Consider the following 24757-nt stretch of genomic DNA (forward strand, 5'->3'; position numbering starts at 1 on the left):
CATTCGCTGGAAATGTCCAGGTCCCGTGTAGGTGTGTATGTGCGGTTTTTCAGCGGAGTCCCAGGGTGTGAAGGGATTAGTTATGAGAAAAATGATCATTCAAAGACCAACATTGAACATTATTAAAAGTCTTCAGTGAAGACTGTGGTTCGAGACCTGTCAGTTAAGATGTGAACATTGCTGTTTGAGGTAGGAACCACGTTTGATTTCCCAAACTGTAGAATGCTTTTTTCATTTATATATTGTCTCTTGTGAAGCATTTATTATATTGGGTGTCCTTATAAGTAACATTGGAGGAATTCCCGTATCTTTATTTTTATGCATTTTGTTTAATAAGGGATTTATTTGAGAAAGAGGTTAAAGATATACTCATTGGAAATGTACTGGACTTTGACTTATTTTGACCTATTGCGAGTTAACAGTGTAAAGACAATAATTAGTTAAATATGATAGACTGTAATATGATTGATCTTTTGGGGAACTTTGGTATTCCATTTTATTTCATCTCTTATTTTTGCACTCTAGCTGTTAGGTTTTGTCAAATAGATTATTTTGGGTAAAGCTTGTTTCGCTGTAGACCTGAGAGAGAGAGAGAGAGAGAGAGAGAGAGAGAGAGAGAGAGAGAGAGAGAGAGAGAGAGAGAATGCAGGGTGAGTAGGTGCAAATATTCACTACCAGTACCCTTTTGATGCGGTCACTATCAAGCTAGCAATAGATGGGTCCTCTCGACTTTGTAGAAACATATATTATGGCTTTGCCTGTGAGGGAGCTTGGATTCTGAGCAGGGAATTCACCTTTATGCTTTTTCTAAGAGATTGCTTCACTTACCATGGGAATCTGTTATATCTGACTACTACGCTGGGATCAGGCAACCATAACAGAGAAGAAAAGGAGCTGAAGGTTTTCACTCAATAGGGAGAAGTTGTAGGTAAACACTTAGGTTCACTTTAAATTCATTTATATTTACATTAACAACAAAATCAGAAGAACGGGGATTAACTGAGGCAGGGAAACAAGGTCCTGCTAAATAACAAGTTCACATTAACAAAGAACAATTGCAAGGTGTCAAAGAAATTCACGTCAGTGGCACTGTAGAGTTAAATGGCCGTGGTTGGGACCATGGCAAGCAGGGCACAATCAAAGGGAAGATTTCACAGCAAGCGTCTCCGCCTGTAATGGAGAATGCACAAGTTTATGTGATGGAAAGAAACAGTGTAATCAAAGAAAAAGTCAAGAAGTGCATGGAAGGTGCCAAGGTATCTCGATTTACAACACTGAAACACTTAGGAGTAAGTTAATGCACTGGAATAATGAATTTAGGCCTAGCATGGAAATTTGCACTTTGAAATGAAATGGAAAAATCAGTAAATGAATAATTAGTTCGTGACTGATTAAGAAATACATCTGATCAGGGTACATTATTACCTTTGTTGGAGAGTTGTCTTCGCCATAGATAATGGAGGAGGAATTTAGGGGGGTTTTAACTGGTAGGAAAGCTTGGGTTTGAGCAAGAAAGCCACGTGTCAGGGATATGTCCCAAAAGGAGTGGGGATCAAGGGAAGCTGCTTTCGAGTGCCGCTGCCAAGATGGCTCTGTCTGTCTTCAGATCGCATGGCTCCTTATTTGACCTTTGGAGGATTAACTTCCCACTCTCTTTGACGCTTCATTTTCTATGATTGCATTCACAGATGATTGGCATGCTGTCTTTGACCCAGTCACCACATGGCAGGCAAGGGCCACATGGTCAGTTGCTAATGGCCCCTGAACTTTCTCTTCGAGTAAATCTTCTCCACTGGCTCATCTTAGCCTGCGGCAGGGATTTGTCTCCAAATAGCTTCGTTCCTGGAAACAAAGGTATTCAGGTAGTCATTGGTCCAAAGAAAAGGAGATTAAGGAGTGTCTAGGGAGCAATAAGTTAGAGATTAAGAAGGGGCAAATGTTTTCCATGGCCTTCCTGTCAGTCAGCAATATGATGAAAAATGACTGTGCTTCTTCGAACAGAATGAAACAGTTTTTTGTTTTATTTTCCATAAAAGCATAAAGGTTTATATCATATTGTATGTCCTTCTGTGAACCTAGGTAGGATAGTTAGCTTGGGAAGGGTGTTCCTTCGTAGTAATATATATATATATATATATATATATATATATATATATATATATATATATATATATATATATATATATATATATAAACACGTTTCATGGAAGTTGAAATATCCTAGAGAACTAACTTACAAAACCTTTAATTCGAAATTGAATATATTTCGTCTGTTTTACCTCACTTTCCTTTCTCCTTCTGTTTATTGTTGACACCTGTGATCTCGTTTTCTTCCTTTGTTTGATTTGCAACTGGAGACCAACGTTGCTTTTTTTTCTTTAATCTTTTGTGCGTGCTGTGACATCCGTTTCATTCGTTTGTTATTGCAAAACTTATCTCAGTTCCGTGTCCCATTGTGCTTATATTCTCCCTTGTAGATCCACGGATTATCTCGGTCTCTTTGTAAGTTTATGGGATTTTTTTATTTATTTTTTTTTATTTCATTTTTCTGTTTCACGTGTCTCTCTGCACTTTTGTGAGGCTGAAGATAGTGTGATAAGGAAATGGACAACTTAAAAAAATTTATTTTCCGTGTAACATCTATTGTGCGATTCATTTATATCTCTATATTAAATTACATTTATTACAGCCATTTTCTTTTTGTCATATGCTGTGAAAGGTTATTGTTTTAAATTTTTTTTGGAGTGTGTGGTTGTAGTAAATATCTTTTGCCGTGAAATCGACAGGTACAATTTTTTTTTTTTTTTTTTTTTGGACGAACTGTAAACTTTCTTCAACTTCTGTTGATGAACGAGCTTCTTGGTACGCGCTACGCGCACTGGAACCCGGGGCTGCTGTCTCCCGGGGAGGACAAACAAGATCAGATCCTCTCGGATATTAGTATTATAAATGCCTAAGGAATAGTGGGACTGAACGGCGTCAGTGACCCTGGTAGTTGTGACGCCAGGTAACCCACAATTAATAATAATAATAATAATAATAATAATAATAATAATAATAATAATAATAATAATAGTGGGACTGAAACGAAGAATGAAGAGGAATTTCGGCTTAAGAGACAAAAAAAAAAGAAAAAAAAAATTCAAAGGGTTGACCATGAGCAGTGCAAAACCACTTGATGATGAATGGCTTGTGGTGGAGGGCCAATTAGAGCTGGCTGTATATCACGCAGTGTGCTAGTGTTTTCTTTTTTTCTTTTATTTTTGCACCCCAAGTTTGGAACTATTTTTTGTTAGCTGATTTATGTTGGTATTCTTTTAAAGAATTCCTTCACGACAAGTCTTTCGCCATTCCATTTTGATATGAGGTTTATTTTTTGTGCTGAGTAAATATCTAGTTGAAAGCTTGACCTTTTTCTATATCAGTCCAAATACTGAATCGCTTTCTAAACAGCATAAGCGGACGACATTAGCACGTTTATTATGTTGTATTAATGTCTTCGATATTTGCACGAACAGATGTTATTTCGTAAGTTTTCTTTGCGTACTCGTTTCCTTTTTTAATCTTTTCATTTCTGCGTTAAGGCTAACGTAGAATAAGGCTTGATGAACATTTATCTATAATGAAATTAATCCACATATGAAAACATTTCTGACGGAAATTTATGCAGGACATTGAGTGCATTATACCTTGCCATTGTTATGAATTATGCAAATGCGAAAAATTTAGCGCATTCAAGAGCGATTACCGACTCATTTGTTATCGTAGAGGCAATAGAGAAATAATCTTTTGTTTAGGTATAAAATTTTATTTTACATCATTAATGTCAACATGGGATATGATAGTGTTATAACACTCATTTTTGTAGTAACCTCTGACATACATTCTTATGATTAACATGGTAAATAACACTAAATTCATTTAATAAGACCTACATTAAATAAACTAGTTACAGCTTTGCAACTTATATTTTGTAGCAGCTGGAACCTTAAACCAAGTCAGTGTAACTGAACGTTAAAACTAATTCTTACTAATTAAGTCTTCTGTCAAGGCATCACGCAGTCCTACATATATGATCACAAACCACTTACTTATTCTAAAAGCATAGATCAAGCAAACCGGATTTGAAATTATTCATCTGTCTCATAGAAGACGTTTCTCTGGTTGGCCCCAGTCTCAGAACTATTCACGAGTAAGCTTTCATCAGGGAGTATTCTTCTTCTCCATATATGGGTATGAAATTTCAGAGAGTACAGTCTTTTCTCTTGTAACACCTCAGGTACAGTTTACCTGAAGCAGGCGATAGGATGAGAATAGACGCTCTTGTTTTGAGGTCCATTTCCGTGAGGGAACAAACATCCAGCCGGAATCTCATGACCAAGCGGGAGACGGCTAACTTCGCCTCCATCAAAGCAAATCTTGTTCCCATGCATTGCCGAGGCCCCACTGTGCGAATAGAATTCAAAGGATAATTATCAGGATGGGCTTTTCCTGGGGTATTTTGCATTCATATTCCTCAGAAAACATTTCTTAGAATTGAGAACAATTTTTCCAAGGCAAGCAAGACACGAAAGCAGTTGATGACGTTTTATAGAAAGTGTAATGATGCAAAATATTTTAGGAAGAACTTGTAAACTTAAGCCTTTGTGAGACATTGGCTAAGATGTTGTTGGGATACCTAGACTTTTGACAGATGTTTGTGTAAGTTACCAATCTTCATGCTATACTCAGACTAAGGCAACAGAATATAGGAATTTGGCTGACTAATAGTCCTCATCCACATTGTTTACTTACACCCAAAAGGCATGAAAGCAGCAGGATGGATGTCCTTCTTTCTGTCGGGGTGGAATCTCTCAGGGTCGAAAGTGGTAGGATCGTCCCAGAGGTCTTGATTGTAGTGCATGTAAGCAATTGGCAACAGAACGTAGGATTTGGCTGGAAATTTGAGTCCCCGGTATTCGAAATCCTTGTCTACTTCCCGCGTTACTACACTGGAAAGAATGCGAAAACGAATTGCCGTATAAGAAAATTATCATAGCTTTATTTTTTATGAATTGTGGAGAATTTAATATATTGTTGGTTGCTTTATGTTTTTTATGAATTTTGGCGAATGTAACGTATTATTGGTTTCTTTACGTTTTATATGAAATTTGGAGAATGTAATGTATTATTGGTTGCGTTATGTTTTTTTTTATGAAATTTGGAGAATGTAAAATATTGTTGGTTGCTTTATGTTTTTTCATGAATTTTGGCGAATGTAATGTATTGTTGGTTTCTTTACGTTTTTTATGAAATTTGGAGAATGTAATGTATTATTGGTTGCTTTATGTTTTTTATGAATTTTGGAGAATGTAATGTATTATTGGTTGCTTTACGTTTTTTTATGAAATTTGGAGAATGTAGTGTATTATTGGTTGCTTTGTGTTTTTTATGAATTTTGGAGAATGTAATGTATTGTTTCAACTGCATTACGCTGTTTGACAGGTTATTTCCAACGTTCTATCGGAAATCATTGAGGAAAATTTATACCTTGATCAGTCCGATTTTGTATTGTACCTTGACATGCCAGCAGATTGCCGAGTTTTAGATTTAGTTTGATATTTGGCATGTTTTCTCTTTTTATTTCTCATGTATCGTAGGTTGCTTCATCATTTGTGCCACACATGCTTGCGTGCGTAGACTAATTTTGGAGAAAATGATAATAATTGTTGCATATGTTGAAAACTTGACCATCGTTTGTTTAGATGTTATTGGAAAACAAGTCTTTGTGGCAATCTAGTTGTCCAGTAGGTCATTTATTTTCGGTGGGAATACAAAGAAACAAACGATTTATTCATTCGCCAAAGCGAGTTGAAATTAACTCGAAATTAACCACATTACTTTCGAATAAGTGTGTAATTTTTGTGTCCAAATTAAGCTTGTAGTATCAAACCGATTGTCTGTTAGATAGGTAATGTTTTCGGAATTTCCTATCCCAAAATTTAATTCATTTTATTGTACGTGAAATCCCTATTGAATGAATATTATATCCGAATGTTGTACCTCAATCCTTGTTCAGAAAGGTGCCATTTTTTAATGCATCTACCTTATAGGGTAAAACATCTTTTAAACAAACAAATAACTAGATATAAAAATATTCTCGCTTTAATTTCGCATGAGAAACAAAGGATTTTCTTCATGTATGAATATATATATATATATATATATATATATATATATATATATATATATATATATATATATATATATATATATATGTATATATATATATATATATATATATATATATATATATATATATATATATATATTATATGTAATTATATATATGTATATATATATATATATATATATATATATATATATATATATATATATATATATATATATATATATATATATATATATATATATATATATATATATATATAAGCATTAAGCTGCAAACGTCCTTTAATATCCAATTCGCTCTACCTCGGAAATAATATACTTTCGTATATGTTACCGAAGGGGAAACTTATCAACTAAAAAATTCCCTTTCGCTAACATAAATGAAAATATATTATTTCAGGTAGAGAGCTGAATTGATATTAAAGGACGTTTGCAGCTTAATGCTTGTATATGAATCACGGTGATGTGATAAAGATTCATTCATATATATATATATATATATATATATATATATATATATATATATATATATATATATATATATATATATATATATATAGTATATGTCTATATATACATTTATAGATGTGTGTGTTACATTATTAATTACAAGAAAATAAAATCTGTCAAGTTCACTTACTTTCCAGCTGGTGGGTAACACCGCAGAGACTCGTTGATGACCATGTCTAGGTATTGTAGCTGACCTACCATGTCGTACGTCAGGTCAGCCTGTAATGGAGATTGAGTAAGAATTACAGTGACTATTGAAATGATTGATTACTGAAATAAAGTCTGTTGAGAGGAGTTATGGATTTTGATGCAGTGAAAAGGATTCATTTTATGGTAAGCAATGCTAGATGATTGAAGATATTTAAAAGTTTTTTTTTTATAAAGGATAAGAAATATTTCTTAAGGATTGTCATTGGGAAATAAGAATAGAACATATTTGGGTTTCTGTACACTTTATCTGCGCTTAATATCGACAGTCCATCGGTAACAGACTCAAGTTTATACGCCATCGTCCAGCCCGGGGCTAGCCTTTCCCACCACTGGCTTCCATATAAGTAGGCAGAATGAAGGCACCTTAGTTTGAACTTCCGGGTGGTACATAACGTCCCTATGGTTGGGATCTGCCACCTCGACCCCAATATCTCTATTATTGGCTGTGTGGGTACACTAGTCTCCATATCAGTCATCATAAACAAGAACGAAATAAACCAGGTAATAAGAATTTCCTTTAAACGGTTGGGAATATGTAAGAAAACCTAAGATATAAATCTTTTAAGTAGAACCATTGAGTAAGTCATTGCAGATTATTTCACATAAATTTCGAAGTGAAGAAACAAACGAGCAAAAAGATAAAATAAGAGGCAAGGTCTTAACCAGTCGTGTTCCGTGATCCATCATTCTAATGGTTTCCGTATCACCTCAACTTCAACGGTAATGTCTCCCCAAAGTCCTGGAGATTAATGGAAACTTCATATTAACCTCGCAATCGATAAGAGAATTCCCCAGGGGGGTGGTGACGAGGATTTCACTTAGGTGGGAAATATAATATCCAGGTGAGGATGAAGGGATTCAGGTTATCAAGGATGTGAATGAAGTGGATTTGTTCTCCTTTGTGGAGACACATCTTCTTCAAATATAGGGAAAAAATCCCTGAGGACTGTGCCCTCGAGGAGGAGCTTTGTAGCCTGTATTACGTAGTCTATATTAACAATTTATTTACAAAAAAATAGTTCAATTGTATCGTTAAACTCTACCATATTTTGCAAAATTAGGTATTAACATTAATAGGAATTTGGATTGTATACTGCAGATTTAAGAGCTTTTGATATTGTGTAATGAACTTAATTATAAGAAATGCAAATGTAGATTATTATGTGTAAGTAAAAAAAAAATGAGCTAGTAAAAGTTGCTCGAAAATTGCGCTCCTAATGCAAGAGAGTGGGTTGGATAGCTTTGATGCCTTGACATTTGCCTTGTAGAAAATAGCTCGTATTTTGGGTGGCAGATGGAAAGGGGATAATTTTTCTCGAATGACGGAAGGTTGGACAGATATCAAGGTAAAATCAAAGACAGACCATTAGTTTTCCGCAAGCCACAATTTTACCTCTCTTTTACAAATCCTGAATATATTATGTTAAGGGCACGGTTCCATATTGCAGATCATCTTGTTTATTGACAAATTTTGATATTACTTAAGGAAGGAGGATGCTTTATGTAAGCTTAAACTAATTTTATCGCAGAATCTTCAGCGAGAAATGTCAACAGTCAACGTCAGTCTCAGTTACATACTGTACAGTCTCGCTTCTGACTCCATTCAAGTAAATATACGAAACAGTCTCTTTACCTCATCTTTAACGTGCTCACTGATTTCCTCATAAAGACGCTGTTGCACGTGTGGGTTCTTCGCCAGCAAGTAGCTCGTGAAGGCCAAGGCAGCTGATGTGGTCTCGTAACCAGCCAGTAGCAGAAGGAATGCGTTGGCTGCTACCTCGTCGGTTGTTAATTTCGGTTTTTTGGTTTTGGTCTGCTCTGCGTTTTTACCATTGGTAAGACCTTCCTTTAATCCATTACTGGCAACATCTTGTTTGAGGAACCAGTTGAGATGGCTCTTTTCACAAAGGATTTTGGTAACGCCGCGTCCGTTCGTGCGTGCGTGACCATTCGCTGGAGATGCTGTGTCTGGGTCTTCTGTCGCAATGAGCTGGGCTGCCTCCATCATGAAATGGAGAGCGTCTACGGTTTTCCCAGTCTGTAGGTAACGAAAATCGTGAGTACTTTTGGAATCTGGTTGTTTCACTCTTAGACTTACGGGTTTATTAAAATTGATAGTAGAAGAAAATAAGAAATGAGACAGTTTCTAATTCCTTTTAAGCAAATAGAGAAAAGCAAACTGAACCAATTTTAACAAGGCGTCGAACTTGGAAGTTATCATCATTTAATAAATGCAAGGTATATTCATGTGATTTAAAATATATTTGTTTTGATGATACTAGTTTCTTCAAAGGGTTTAAGATAATTTACTTTATCTTTGGTCAGCTTATAAGTTTAGTCACAGACAATATTTTAATTATGACAGACGGCGTAGTTAATATTCATCACAGTCAGAACCACATAAAGTGATTGTTTCTCAGATGCATGTGGATACACAAAATTTAGAAGTAGCCCCATTCTTTGGCATATGGGGGGGTTAAGAATATGCAGGTTTATTGATACTGAGGGTAAAATTACAAAAGGAAATTGGAACCTAAGAACCATTACTCTAACTGGCAAGAGGCAACGGATAGAAAATTAATCCAAGAGACATAGACTGGACATCTTAGCTGTTTACAGCCATAGCGGAGATATCGAAGAAAGGTAATGTGAATGAATGTGGTAACTAAAGAGATAATACACTTATTTCAGTGATAATAATGAAAATATTCAGCATGCTTATTCTCAATAGGCCGAAGAAAGAAACTGATAAAATGCTTTGAGATGAACAAGCTGGCTTTTGAAAAGGCAGGAGATTTGTACAAAGACATTTGCAGGGAACGTTTTAACATAGCAATAGATCTCTGATTTACCTTTTGATTATGAAAAACACTTGACAGCGCCCAAATACCAATAACATAGCTTTTATGTCGCAACAGTATTCCTATTAAATATGTAAAACAAGTTGAAATTATCCTTGCAGGAATCTGATGCAAAGTCAGTATTGATGGAGTAGTGTCAGATGAATTTAGAGTAAATTGTGGGGTCCTACTAGGGAATGTTGAGTTACCCTTGCTGTTTGTCCTTGTGATATATTTTATAATGAAAAAAAATGGTGTTAGAGATAGAAGAGATTTAGATATAAGTAGAAATCAAAAGTTGGCGGACTTACAATAAGCAGGTGATTGTGTCTTAATCAGCATAACGTCACAAGTTTGCTTAATAGATTGCTTATGTCGAGAGAGAGATAAGGGACTTAGGATGAAACTAGGAAAAATAGAAATATTGAGGACCGACCGACAGAGATAGGATTAATGAGATAAAGTTTTTCAAATATTCAGGAACAAAGATGTCAAGTGTAGATTCTCATGAGTTGGAATTTAGAGAAAGATTGAAAATTGCGAATTAAACAGTGGTAGACTGAGTAAGATTTAGAAATCAAAATGGACTGAAATTGCATAAAAAGTAAGATTATATTTTGGTGTAGTGTGATCATTTTACTCTATGGACGTGTTCATGGTGTGACATTGGAACTATAAAAAGATATTTATTAAGATAAATCTCTAAGAATAACTTCAGGAGTCAGATAGGAGGAAAATTTGAGAAATGATACTAAAAGATAATTACGGAATTCCACATGTAGATGAAATAATGATGAAATGGAGATGCTTGGGCATGTCATTTACAAAACCATTACGAAAATAGTGCGTGATAGTCTCAGCTGGGCTCCTGTGGGCACCAGAAGTTATAAGATCCAGACCTACTTGTTTGAGAACTCCGAGACAGAAGGCCGGAGATGAGTGGAATTTCACAAAGGGCCTTTTCATGGCATTGCCTAGGGGACGTTATTGATATATATATATATATATATATATATATATATATATATATATATATATATATATATATATATATATATGTGTGTGTGTGTGTGTGTGTGTGTGTGTGTGTGTGTGTGTGTGTGTATGTGTGTATATTTATGTCTGCAACTATTATATATATATATATATATATATATATATATATATATATATATATATATATATAATATATATATATAATATATATATATATATATATATATATATATATATATATATATATATATATATATATATATGTGTGTGTGTGTGTGTGTGTGTGTGTGTGAGAGAGAGAGAGAGAGAGAGAGAGAGAGAGAGAGAGAGAGAGAGAGAGAGGTTAATGTATTTCCGAAGTGAATGGAAGTGATTTTTTTAAAGTAAGTAATTTGTAATGGAACAGTAAGGTACCAACCTGAGGTGACATCATACGTTCATGAATTACTTTCTTGACGTATTCTAACACTGCTGTTTCTGAAGGCGTGAATCCGAGGTCGAAGAAATTGATGACGGCCGTAGTAAATTTTGGGAACAGAGCTGGAAGTGAAAGAAACGACTTAGAACTTCTTGTTGGTTGCTCCTTATTAAAAAAAAAAAAAAGCTGAAAAAGTTTCCAAATTAGCTACAACCACACTCGCGCGCGCCGGTTGAATGACAGAAGTGGAAAGTATTAGAATTAGTTTGAGAATGCTCGTGGAATGAACTGTTCAGGACGTAGGCTTGGCAGTTAAGAGGTTGTGTAATAGGGATTACAAGTGACTTGCTGCAGTGTGGCGGTCACAGTTTAAGTGAGTGGCTGGCCAAGGTTTGTAAGGTATGTCCGAAAGAAGAAAAAGTTCCAAAGGAATTGGTAAAAGGAATGATTATTCTTTTGTGTAGAGTAAACTAGGCGTTATAAGGGCACCAAGTAACTCACTATAGAAGGTTGAAGGTAGGATTTTGATTGAGATTTTAAGAAAGCTGATTAAAGGAATGATAGTGAAAGAGCAGTGTGAGTTTTGAAAAGGAAGAGGATCCGTTCATCTACTGTTCGTTTGAAAGATTGACAGTAGAGTGGAAAACCTGTTAGTGGCAACATGTACCTGCTAAAAGCTTGTGACGGAATCGATAGTGTCGCGGTTGTTGACGATATTTGGTATACAAAATAAGTTAATGAGAGCGGTGAAGAGTATTTATGGTGGGAGTGAAGCATGTGTTAGAATATGTAGATGTAAGGGTGACTGGTTTGAGGCAAAATATGACATAAAGAGAGGTTCTGCTAAGTTTCCAGACTGTTTAGTATCCTTATGGTTGATCTCAAGCTTGGAATTCCTTGACTGTACCTCCATCCATATTCCTTTTCTTCCATCTTGCCATCCACTCTCTCTTAACAATTGTTTCATAGTGCAACCGTGAGCTTTTCCCCCGGTTATACCTTCCAAACCCATCTACTCTGAGTTTCCCTTTCAGCGCTAAATGTCCTCATAGGTCACAGCGCCTGGCCTTTGGTCCAGAATCTATATTCCATTTGATTCCATTCAAGCTTGAAACTTGAATGGGATGTATGCATATTTGTTAAGATTATAAAATGCAGTGAATAAGATGTATATCGTGTTGACGCACTTAAATACGGAAAATTAGGAAATTTCCGAGAAAAAATTCTCTTTCAACTTCAAGGCTAGTTTGGAAAACCCTGTTTCTGATTTAGTTTTGTAATCTGACTTACAAACAAACTTCCGCGTCCTCTCGATAACCTCTCCACCAGTAGAGAAGGCTCTGCTGCCAATGACCCTGTTATCACCGTAATTTCATTATAGGATACTAAGAGATAGTATTACTTACTGATAAGAAGTCTTTTCATGTTATCGTAGCCGTAATCCTCGAAGATCTTGATAGCAGAGAGGAGAAGCGGATGTTGCCTTTTCCTCTGGGCGTTCACTTCCAGGCCTAGCCCACACTTGCAGATCACTTCCATCGTCAGGCCTCTGAACACTCTGTTCCGAAGGTTCACACACATCCATATATATATATATATATATATATATATATATATATATATATATATATATATATATATATATATATATATATATATATATATATTATATAGACACATTTATATATATAATATATACATAAACTATTATTTACTATTATTTCTGATTTATTACTATTTTTTGCTCTTAACAAACCATATGATCTTAGAACAAAAATGAGCTTATTTGTTTAGAATGAGAAAACATTGTAATCCATAGCCACATCTCTTTAATAGACTGCATTTTTAAACAGCGCACAGTCTTTGAAACAACATTTGAACTCTGTGGTCTGAAGATATGTAATTTTATCCCAATAGCAAAGTTGTAGTCAGCAAGATTGAATATAAAACATACGTGTATGTTTAATTAGCCCCCTTCAAGATTTTACGTTTAGACGGAAAAAAATACATGGAAGGTTTGAAAATGTAGACCATATCATTACAAATACGACCTTTTTGTTTCCTGCATTGATATATATATATATATATATATATATATATATATATATATATATATATATATATATATATATATATATATATATATATATATATATATATTTATATTTATATTTATATTTATATTTATATATATACACATATATGTATTTATTGTATATATATATATATATATATATATATATATATATATATATATATATATATATATATATATATATATATACATATACACATATATATATATATATATATATATATAATTTTGAAAGAAACAAAACATCTAAAGAATTGTTTAGAGGTAAAACAAGGAACAAACTCACCAAAAAATGGTGACTATCAAGTACTATTTGACGAAATTGTTTCCGTTATTTTCTCACCTTACATTTCTGCACGGATTTAATATAAACCTTATTTTCAAGATGTTGATTCATACCTGAGAACATCGACAGGCTTGTCATCCACGATGTGTTCCTCGATGATATCGAACGTCAGGCTCAAGGACTTGTTCATTGCGTGAGACATCTGGAGTGACCCAGAAACGATTATTGTTAGTGCTTGTCATGTTGTTGCTTTTGATATATTACTGTTTCTTTGTTGGTATTTAATTCCATATGGTTATAAGACTGGCCTGGCGAAAGCAGAGCTGGACTGTGCGATCAGATCAAATAACAAAATAACAGTCTAGCCATTGCATGTTATACTTACCGTTGGCAATTAGTTCAAAATATAATCACAGGAAAATAGTTAATGTGATTTTGCGAGATAAATTAGTAGCAACTTTTAAACTATAACTGTTTATAAGTGGTTAGTGTTGAATCACAGCGAGTAACACCTTTATTACTTTATGAGAAATGATTACATAAGCTTACGTGCTTCATCTTGGCCTGAGAAAATGCTGGGGCCAAAGTGTGGCGGGCATTCTTCCAGGCCAGATCTCGTGCTGCCAAAACTCCGCGGTTTTTTCCGACCTCACAGAACTGTTTGGGAGGAAATTTCAGCATTAGGCAAATAAATGTCTTATTTCACAGTAACGGTACTTAGAAAGGAAGCCTAGGCTCTATATTTTTATAGAAAAAGATCGGCAATGTAAAATGAAAAAAATTTTTTTTTTTTTTTACAAATATTTGTTGAGTATTTATTCATTTGTTTTCCAATTTCAAGTTTGATTAGTTACGGAGGAATCTTCAGTTAAAGCCATGATTGGTCTTTACGTTGAATAGTAGTCCTTTACTTTCGTAATAAAACGTTCTTAAAGCTCCTAATCCAAGTTCATAGACTGAAGTTTGAAAGTATATCATAGTTGTAATTTGATAAGACTTTTCAAAGTGTATATATAATATACAGTATATATTATATATATATATATATATATATATATATATATATATATATATATATATATATATATATATATATATATATAGATACAGTATATACATACATATATATAATATATATATTATATTTATATATATATATATATATATATATATATATATATATATATATATATATATATATACAGTAAATATATATATATATATATATATATATATATATATATATATATATATATATATATATATATATATATATATATATGTATATATTTACCATCCTGTTTCTGAAGTTGTCAAATTCTCTGATGGCAATCGTCTTGATGACATCGGGATCTGTAACTATGATGCACGGCAGCCTCCCCATGTACATCCTGTTTGTAGTTGAAGAAAACCAGTTACTTTCGGATAGTAGGTGAATACCAGTTGTCACCGGCACAGTCTTAGACAGAACCGGGATGATGCCACTAAAGATGCTCCACGTTTAAGGTATGTGTCACTGATAAACATTTAGTATGGACGATTCTACAGCCTTTGCGTCAGCACTGGCTGATTAAGGTTATAATATACCGACTTGGTTTTAATAAGTAATCGTAAATTATTGAACATTACTTTCTGATATTCAGGTGCGGAATTTTGAAAACTGCATTGATTTTGTAATTCAAGTTCTTGGAATATGGGTAACACTTACGCGAGGCATTTCCCCTTTACGTCTCCAACTTGAGATCCGTAAGCGTCGAAAATTCGTTGCCAGCCGTGTGGGAACTCACCGGATACCTGTCATTGAAACAATCATGTTTCAATCTTTTTTTATTTGCAGCTAATTCATTATATATTTATTTGCTTTCGTGTATCTAATATTAACTTCCTTTTTATTCATACGTTAATTTTATCGATCTCGTTGCTCACCTGTCCTTTACAGCATTTTTGAACAAAACTGCGGTTTTATTTCTGAGTAATTTTGCTCCAAAGGCTAAAAACATTTTTATGTATTACAGGGCACAAGACTTACTCCTGAGAGATACTCTTGAGTAAATAAATACGGGTTCAGCGTTTGAGGATTTACCTTTGTGAATTCTCGCAGCGTTCCCAGAAGAAAATTCGGTTGTGGCCCCGTGTATCCAAGTCGCTGGAGTTTGCCCATGTGCCAGTGTCTCTCTCTGTGCATATATAGTGATAAGTTATACTAATTTGTATACTTCATTAATAATGCTATGCGTGAAAACCAGCATGGATATTACCAGTAATCAGTCATATACGTGATTAATATCCATTCTTCTAAGTGAGGTTTTACTAATCACACACACACACACACACACACATATATATATAATATATATAATATATATATATATATATATATATATATATATATATATATATATATATATATATATATATATATATACATACTGTATACAGTATATATTAGTAACGTGATCTCATTTAAACTGGATGGTATTTTGAAGAAAGAATATATATATATATATATATATATATATATATATATATATATATATATATATATATATATATATATATATATGTGTGTGTGTGTGTGTGTGTGTTTGTATATATATATATATATATATATATATATATATATATATATATATATATATATATATGTATATATGTGTGTGTGTGTGTGTGTGTGTGTGTGTGTGAATATAAGAAGGCCCGTAAAACACTATTTGAACGTTGCAACCATATATTTTGAGCACTTCCTTCTGTGCCCCTGTTCACTGTTCATTTTACCCGTGAACAGGGCTACAGAAGGAAGTGCTCGAAACATACAGTATGGTTGCAACGTTCAAATAGTGTTTTATGGGCCTTCTTATATTCATATTAGACCGTGGTATTACAGTAAAAGGCATTCATATCTATATATGATTAACTAAACCTCAGTTCGAGGAATGAATAGCAGTCCTGTATATAACTTATTATGGGTAATATCCATGCTGGCTTTCACGCATAGCATTATGACTGAATATACAAATTAGTAAATCTTATAGAAAATAATTTGTTAATTCAATTGGTCATAATAACTGTGATTAATATCATTTTAGAGTTTTGCTATTTTCGATTTTAGTATTGAGCCTTCTGGACCCGACTTCTGTAACCACCTAAGGTCCCTAGCTGGAAATGAATTGCGTGAAATCTGTTTTTTTTTTTTTCTATCATTTTTGTTTTGGTTTTGCTACTATTCTCAATATTATATCTGTCATTACCATTATTATGAATACTGTGGATATTGCCGATTTATCATTTTTTATCATGTCTCAGGTATCTACAGTAGATTGTGTATGTTATTGTCTGTACTTTGTATATTCCATGTATATGGCCTTGAGCTAAAATAAAATTTATTATTATTATTATTATTATTATTATTATTATTATTATTATTATTATTATTATTATTATTATTATTATTATAAGTCCTTCCGTGAAAGTGGAGTTCAAATTGTCCTTAGCGTTAAATTCTTAGCGTAGTGTCTTTTTAATGATTGCATGATTTTAATGTAGGAAATGAACGTAGAGTTCTGTGTTTATCTGAAAGCAATGTTTTTGGGTAAAAACAATGTGCTTCAATTGCAGTAATCCACATTGAGGACAAACCTTTTCTTACCTGATGTAAAAGAAACGAGAATCAGTTGAAAAACTATTTAGAGATATTTATTGCTTTTGTTGTGAACCTAGAAAATATTACTAAAGTTCTGTTTGTTACAAAGGTATTCTTAGACCAGTAAAATGTTCAGTGAGTCTTTGAAATATTTTTATGTTCTTGCTTTATTTTTAGGCTTTTTGGACCAGATAGGATATTTTCATACTTGGTACTCAGTAATACATACGATTTAAAAGGCATTTCCTTTCATACTTACATTATCGCCACCAACAGTAGGGTGAACACCAAAGCGACGGCTGTCCACAAGGCTGCTTCTAGCGACAACGCTGTCGAAGGAAAATGTACAGTACAGTGATTAGAGGGATAGATATCATACAGTGCGGTTTGAAAACAAAAAGGAAATCCTGAAAGTGGAGTTACACGAAAAAATGCTTTTCATTTTCGTCTGCAGCCGATTGCTCAAACATTACTTCACAAGCTCGCAGTAGGAAATTCAGTGTTCGCTCAGAAATTCCACCGGCAGCAAGCACTGAGATCAGTTGTCCCCGACATGTGTATTGCCTCTTTTTAGAGAGATATTTATGACGCTCTCTCTCTCTCTCTCTCTCTCTCTCTCTCTCTCTCTCTCTCTCTCTCTCTCTCTCTCTCTCTCTCTCTCTCTCATATATATATATATATATATATATATATATATATATATATATACATATATATATATATATGTATATATATATATATACATATTGTGTGTGTATATATATATATATGTATATATGTATATATATATATATATATATATATATATATATATATATATATATGTATGTATGTATGTATGTATATATAAACAGTGCATGTATGTGCGCATATATATAAATGAGTAGGAGATATTAAAGGAGCGAGTTGACTAAGCGGCTTCCTGATATAAAACTTATATGCAAAGAAACTAATATGAAATGCAATAAAACAAAGCAAGCAAACAATCTGTTTAAACGATCATTGTTGAATAATATATTATTTAGCATCTTGCCAGCTAGTGTATGAATACATCCCTGTATATATTGGAAAAGTCTGTGACTGTGTTTCGTTGTATTATACTGTTTTTGCGTGTTCCGTTGTATTACATTGTTTTGTGTGTTCCGTTGTATTACATTGTTTTGTGTGTTCCGTTTTATTACATTGTTTTTGCATGATTTTAGTCTTGCTGCGAGTTACTTGCTACTTTGCCTGATTACAAGAAATTTCATAAATACATCGATGTATTTATAAAACAGGTTCCTTGATCACCATATTCTTGAGTGGATTGAACACCGAAAGATGTTAATATTCCAGTTGTCGTTACCAGGGGTTGAACCCTGTGCAACGAAAAAGGGTAGAACTAGAAGGTTATTTAAATGGAAAGCATTATTTTGATTGAACATCATAAAATGACGAGGCGGTTATATAGTAGGTGAGTGTATGTGGGAGGGGTGTAGAAGATGGTAAACAACAGGCTCTGTACTCTCTAATGTGGAGAGCAAGTAATATTTAGAGTAGGATTAAAAGAAAGTTTCAAAGGTCCATTTTTTCCCCGCTTTCGGGACCTGAATGTAGCTTAGACTGCCCCGGTGAATTATATGCCAGAGGGACGATAACACAAAAGTAAAAAATGCGCCGAAGTTTTTTCGGCGCAATCGAGTTTCTGTATGGGCCGCGATCCATGAAACTTTCAGCCACCCCCCGGTGGTGGCCTGGCCTATAGCGTTGTCAGACGTACGATCATGGCTAACTTTAACCCTAAATAAAATAAAAACCTACTAGGGTTAGAGGGGCTGCAATTTGGCATATTTGATGATTGGAGGGTGGATGATCAACATACCAATTTTCGGCCCTCTAGCTTCATTAGTTTTTAAGATCTGAGGGCGGACAGAAAAAGTGCCGGCAGAATAAAGTGCGGACGGACAGATAAATGGCCATCTCAGTAGTTTTCTTTTACAGAAGACTAAAAAGGATATCCATCTCTTTTATTGGTGCACAACTGATAAGGGCAGTATAAAACAAAAAGAAGCAATAAATCTACCTAGTAGAGTTTTCGTTTACTTTAGTGAACTACTGAAATAATAATAAAGGTCTCAATCTGCGCCAAGACTACAGGACACGTCTTTCATAGACTTAAAGTGTATTATATTAGGATAAGTGCACCTCTCTCTCTCTCTCTCTCTCTCTCTCTCTCTCTCTCTCTCTCTCTCTCTCTCTCTCTCTCTCTCTCTCTCTCCCTTCCTTCGATCATAATTCCAGAGAAGTGGAATTATGATCGAAGGAAGAGAGAGAGAGAGGTGCCCTAATAAGTGCTCTTTTCATAACTCACACCTATATTTGTGTTTGATACACTGTCATATAGATTAGGGAATTTATTAATTTTAGGAGTCAAAATTGATGCCAGTCTCCCCCTGACTTGTTTTAGGTTGTCAGTCTCCCCCGACTTGTTTTAGGTCATAAGGGCTGGTAGGTAAAATATACGCTGGAGTAATTACGATTGTCAACGTTGGTGGAATTAAGTGTATTTACTTATTGTTTCTTTCATTTACTTATTAATTTCCAAACCTGAAGTATTACGGGAATAGGGGAAAGGTATTAGGGAGAAAATTCCAAAGGCTGGTAAAAACCTTCCATTATTGTTCATTTGTTATTGTTGCACCCATATATAAAAATTTTTTGATGGAAGAACATAATAACAGACTTTTAAATCACTCATTCTTCGTAGTTTTCTTATATTCATACACTACAGCATAAAATCACATAAATACATACATACTTACAAACATACTCAGTTTCTTTAGACCAACGAGACTGTATACTACACAACCTAAAGTAGCCTTTTACATAATAATATTGATTCACTTCTACGTTTTTATAGTCTATAATTATATTTTCTCACAATAATTGTCCCGATTCCATTTCATGTTCCACTTTCGTTTCACAAATCATTCTCGAATTTTAGCCTATCTCTGACACACTGTCGCAAGCACTGTTGCCGCCTAATTCCGTCCATTTTCCGCTGCAGGGGAACTGCCTGTGAAAGCGGCTCTCCAGCTTAGGTGAAGTCTTAGTTACGCGAACGTCCTCGCGAAGTCGTTCTATTCAGAGCGCTCGTGTTAGGATTTCCCCCACCTATGTTACCTGTTATTTCTGCCTTGGTCTTTTCAGCTTCGGATTGGGGGTAATCCGTGTTTGTGTGTGGGCATTTAGGCGGCAAGTTTGAGAATGTGTGGTTTGAGAAGTAAAGTTCTGTTCCTAGCCCACGTCTAAACGCACTTTCAGAAAATTTATATATATATATATATATATATATATATATATATATATATATATATATATATATATATATATATATATGTATAAATATATATATAAATATAATATAGGTATATAATATATATATATATATACATATATGAATACGTACGTACATATGTACACTCACGCACTTATATATATATATATATATATATATATATATATATATATATATATATATATATATATATATATATATATATTTTTTTTTTTTTTTTTTTTTTTTTTTCACCCACATACACGTCGTGTGGCCTCTCCCTCGGGTCATCATAACATTCTGCCTCCTTCTTCATTGTGGTCATCCAGTTTTTCTTTCTTTCTTGTTAATATCCCCTATTCGCTCCCGTCTGTTCGCCTTTCTGGATAGGGCAGAGTCCTAATGTCCACACTAGTCCCCCTGCTCCTTTCCACCCCTAACCACACTTAGGAGAAGGACCCGTGTTGTTATAAGCCAGCTTAATCTAAACCAACCAACGTCCATTTGGACAGTCTCAATTATTGATCTGTGGATTCCCCGTTGGCTAGTCTGCCCTTCCACCTACGTAATGTTCTAATGAAGGCTTCACTTTTTAATGCTACCCACCTCCAATTCTTTACCACTAGGTTGTATCGCGTCTGTATATTTATGCGTTACAGTTTTGTCACTTGTGTGAACACTTGAGGTAAATTTTGTATAAATAAATAAATATTATATATATAGATATATATATGCGTGTGTGTGTGTGTGTGTGTGTACATGGAATTTTGAAATACTGTCTATAAATCCTGTGACCGGTTTCGGGTTTAGTGTTCTACGATATCGTCATCGTCTTCAAGAGGGAAAGCAGTAAAGAAGTCGGTGTTGACATCCATGTGTTTAAGAGCATTGGGTATATGAAGTCCTGAATATATTGATGATAAAGTAGATGTGAATAGGAAGTCAGGGGAAAAAGTTAAGATATTCTAATAATGCATTAGAAAACGAATGAAAGCTGCGGAAGAACTTTTATGACAACAAAAGAAAGTCTTGCAACGACATTATCCTACATGTAACACCCTAAAGTAATGTCAAAGATATTCAGAGATGAGTATTTTTTCCAATTGCTTGTATGTTCTCATTTACTGTTACTCTAGCATATATACATTGTAAATCTTTAGTACTGTATGTCGGTTTTGTTAAAAAGCTAAAGACGAGACCGAATAGGATTTATACCCACCGTTTCATTTTCCTTGTGATACAGAGTTTTATATATATATATATATATATATATATATATATATATATATATATATGTATATATATTTATATGAATGTATGTATGTATGTGTGTATATATGTATATATATATATATATATATATATATATATATATATATATATAATTATATATTTATATGTATTTACAAAAAGTTTCGATATTACATTGTTTTTTTACAGGAATATCGATAAGTTTCCTCTTACTGCCTCAAAGTAATCCTGTATTTAGCTTCTGCACTGGAGAAAGCAAATTATCCTGCTCCACGTGGCTAAGGCAAATTTTAACGTTATTGAAGGCCATCGACGGAAGTAAAGCCATTTTGATTACAGGGACCATGTTGTTTTTATGCACTCAAAGCCTAGAAAATGAGGCACTACAGGGACAATAACGGGGTTGGTGCAATGGTTCCTCATTAGGAGTAATCAGATTTGAATTTGCAAAGATACAACAACGATTGCGTTTTACTCTGTATTTTGGTCCTGTTTAAAGGTTACGTGACAGTTGAACTGAGCTTCTTGCTGTCAGTGCGATGGTTCATTAGGAAAGAGAATGAATAATCTAGAATTTTCCTCGGCTATGGTAACCTTGTGTTAATTACCAGTGGCTACTTTGCTAGGTTCTTATGTACTTTAGGTCTCTGTCTGTTCTATTTGACGAATATTTTTATTACATTGCTCTCACGGCGTCGAACAACTGGTATTGTTATAAATAAAAAGAGGAATACAGTCAAATTATTTGAAACATTATCAAATTACCTCACCCATGTAACAAATGTGAATGGGATGCCCCACGATTATTTTAAGAAGTCTTCACTGAGATGGCATTATCTGGCTTAACATTGTTACACATGTTAAGCAATGTTAACAATGCCTAACATTCTTTTCGTACTTTTCCTGAAAGTGACATACCTGAAATTATATCAGAGGCCATTTGGAAGTTTGAAACGAGAAGGATATCCACCCTTGCGAAGCTCTTGGGCCGAAATTCTTATCTCAGGTAAATGGGGAATTCCCTGTGTACTTCTGGAACCTCACTTCTGTATACACTGCTTGTCTCAAGGAGACAGGCGGAAGCTTTTATAGCGGCGCTGCGTCCCTCATAATCTTGGGGTATTGACTGATGGCAGAGATAAAGAGCGGTTGCCATTGTCTCCATCGACTCGACATTAAGGTACGGATTCCAATGAGTACTTAAGTGTTTCTTTACCTTGTCCGTTTTGGGTACGAGTGGCACGTGGCTCTTATTTATCAGGGTGTGTTTCACCTCTCTGATCTGTTGGACTTTGCTTTTGCACGTGTCATGGGTGGTTTTGTTTGTAGTATTGATAGGAGTATATGTCTTTCATTTTGAGTATTGCGTTGGTGTTACGCTTATCCACATTGGCGGTGGTGCACGATCTCGTAAGAGAACTTTTTTTTTTTTTAATTATTAAAATGAAAGAATCATGCTACTGGTTTTTCGATGTGTTAGGTAATGATGGCATCTGTGAATATCCTTTATGGTAAAGTTATGTGCCAGTCTGCACGATATCTCGTATTGTGTATTAAAAGAATAAATTTGGAAGTACTGTAGCACCAAAAGTTGTATAAGAAAGTATGAGTAATCATTTCTAGATTTGGCCGACTGAGCTGAACACTACCTTAAGATCGAAGCTTAATCCTGAGGGGAAAATATCTCTCCTCTTCAGTGAGGGAATATTATATGAATAACGATACGCGGAAACAGGTAAACAATTCCAAATTTTACCAGTACAGGTGCAGAAACCCTCGCCAAACTGACCAGTCCATTTTTACTTATATGTGAAGTGTTTTATTGAGTGTGGTTATGACTCCTGAAACCCATAAGGAAAAATATACGGACGTGGCATTACAGTGTAATGAAAATAAATGTACATTATTCAATAAATTCTGTAAATCATTGGAACCTTGCATAACGTGCATGTTTTTCAAAATGTGTTATCCCTGGACTGGGATAATACATTTTGAAAAACATGCACGTTATGCAAAGATCCGATGATTTACAGAATTTATTGAATAATGTACATTTCTTTCCATTACACTATAATGCCACGTCCGTATATTTTTCCTTATGGGTTTCAGGAGTCATAACCACAGTCAATAAAACATTTTTACACATATGTAAATTAAACACATCATGGGAAGGTTGTATTTTATTACTTAATTGCATGCATTTTAGAAGATTTCCTTTTATAAAACATCTCTATACCAAGTCAAAGAGAGCCCTCCTCTGTATAGTCTCTTAATATCATTTTATGCTGTTTTGGTATTACCTGTGAGGGAACACAATTCAGAAAGTTAATTGAAGTGTAACGTTTTAATCCCATTAACAACCTAATTCCTTTGTACGGCGCACGTAGCTTTGCAGTTTGTTATTAGTCGGTTTTGGATTTAATTTGATTGGTTGTTGTGTATCGTTAAAGGGGATTATTCATCTTCCGTGGAAATGCAATTTCAGTCACGCACTCATACAAACGCCCACTGATCCATACAAATACAGTATATATATATACGTACAAGTTGTTCTTTTTGAAAATACCGGTAAACGAGTTCGAGCTTATGAGCGTCACTTCATGAAGTCATTATTTTTCCATTAATTACTGTAACGTATATATATGACTTACTTCATCAGGGTGAATTTCCCGAATTAAGTACGTTGTACACCAATATTGTGGTAAATGGTGTAAACTGGTTTTAATGTCTGTTGTGCTTACCACATAGGTAAATGTTGAAGGGAAGTGATTCAGATGTTTTAGAATTAATATTAACAGCGTTTAGTAAAGGATTGTGGACCCCTTGGTTGGGAAAATGGCCCCTAAATGGGAGAAGAGCCTCTTGTAAAGTCAATGACAGTTATACTTTTCACTCCTGTGGGATGCCCGAAAAATAGAATATTAGCATTTTCTGCCTGGTGGAAAGATAATTTGTGCAGGAATGCAAGAACGTAGAGTGACTATTTCCGGCATAGCTTAAAGATTTAGAGCCAGAGGAGCGGTT

The 24757-nt window shown here is 34.2% G+C and overlaps 2 protein-coding genes across 3 annotated transcripts in view; one reads left to right on the top strand and one right to left on the bottom strand.

Annotated features, from left to right (window-relative positions):
• Window positions 1-24757, top strand: part of LOC136832808 (uncharacterized) — a 348711-nt gene that overhangs the window by 167544 nt on the left and 156410 nt on the right. The gene's annotated exons all lie outside the window — the stretch shown is intronic.
• On the bottom strand, window positions 3788-22794 carry LOC136832807 (cytochrome P450 3A29-like). The gene is made up of 13 exons (XM_067094391.1): window positions 22652-22794; window positions 17426-17495; window positions 15610-15703; window positions 15235-15320; window positions 14821-14917; window positions 14076-14183; window positions 13640-13728; window positions 12552-12703; window positions 11146-11267; window positions 8525-8929; window positions 6812-6900; window positions 4795-4991; window positions 3788-4446 (listed from the first exon to the last, which is right to left on the bottom strand). Exons 1-13 carry the CDS (start codon window positions 22671-22673, stop codon window positions 4244-4246), a joined length of 1734 nt encoding a protein of 577 aa, XP_066950492.1. The 5' UTR covers window positions 22674-22794; the 3' UTR covers window positions 3788-4243.

This window comes from Macrobrachium rosenbergii, chromosome 50 (genome assembly GCF_040412425.1).
Source record: "Macrobrachium rosenbergii isolate ZJJX-2024 chromosome 50, ASM4041242v1, whole genome shotgun sequence".
NCBI lineage: Eukaryota > Metazoa > Arthropoda > Malacostraca > Decapoda > Palaemonidae > Macrobrachium > Macrobrachium rosenbergii.

Bases quoted from the DNA above. Each gene is read 5' to 3' on its own strand.
- LOC136832807 (XM_067094391.1), bottom strand. From the start codon at position 22,673: ATGGCCTCTGATATAATTTCAG. The intron at 15,704-17,425 runs GTAAGTATGAAA...ATATATGCACAG, and splicing joins CTACTGTTGGTGGCGATAAT to AGAGAGACACTGGCACATGG. The intron at 15,321-15,609 runs GTAAATCCTCAA...TTTCAATGACAG, and splicing joins CGCTGCGAGAATTCACAAAG to GTATCCGGTGAGTTCCCACA.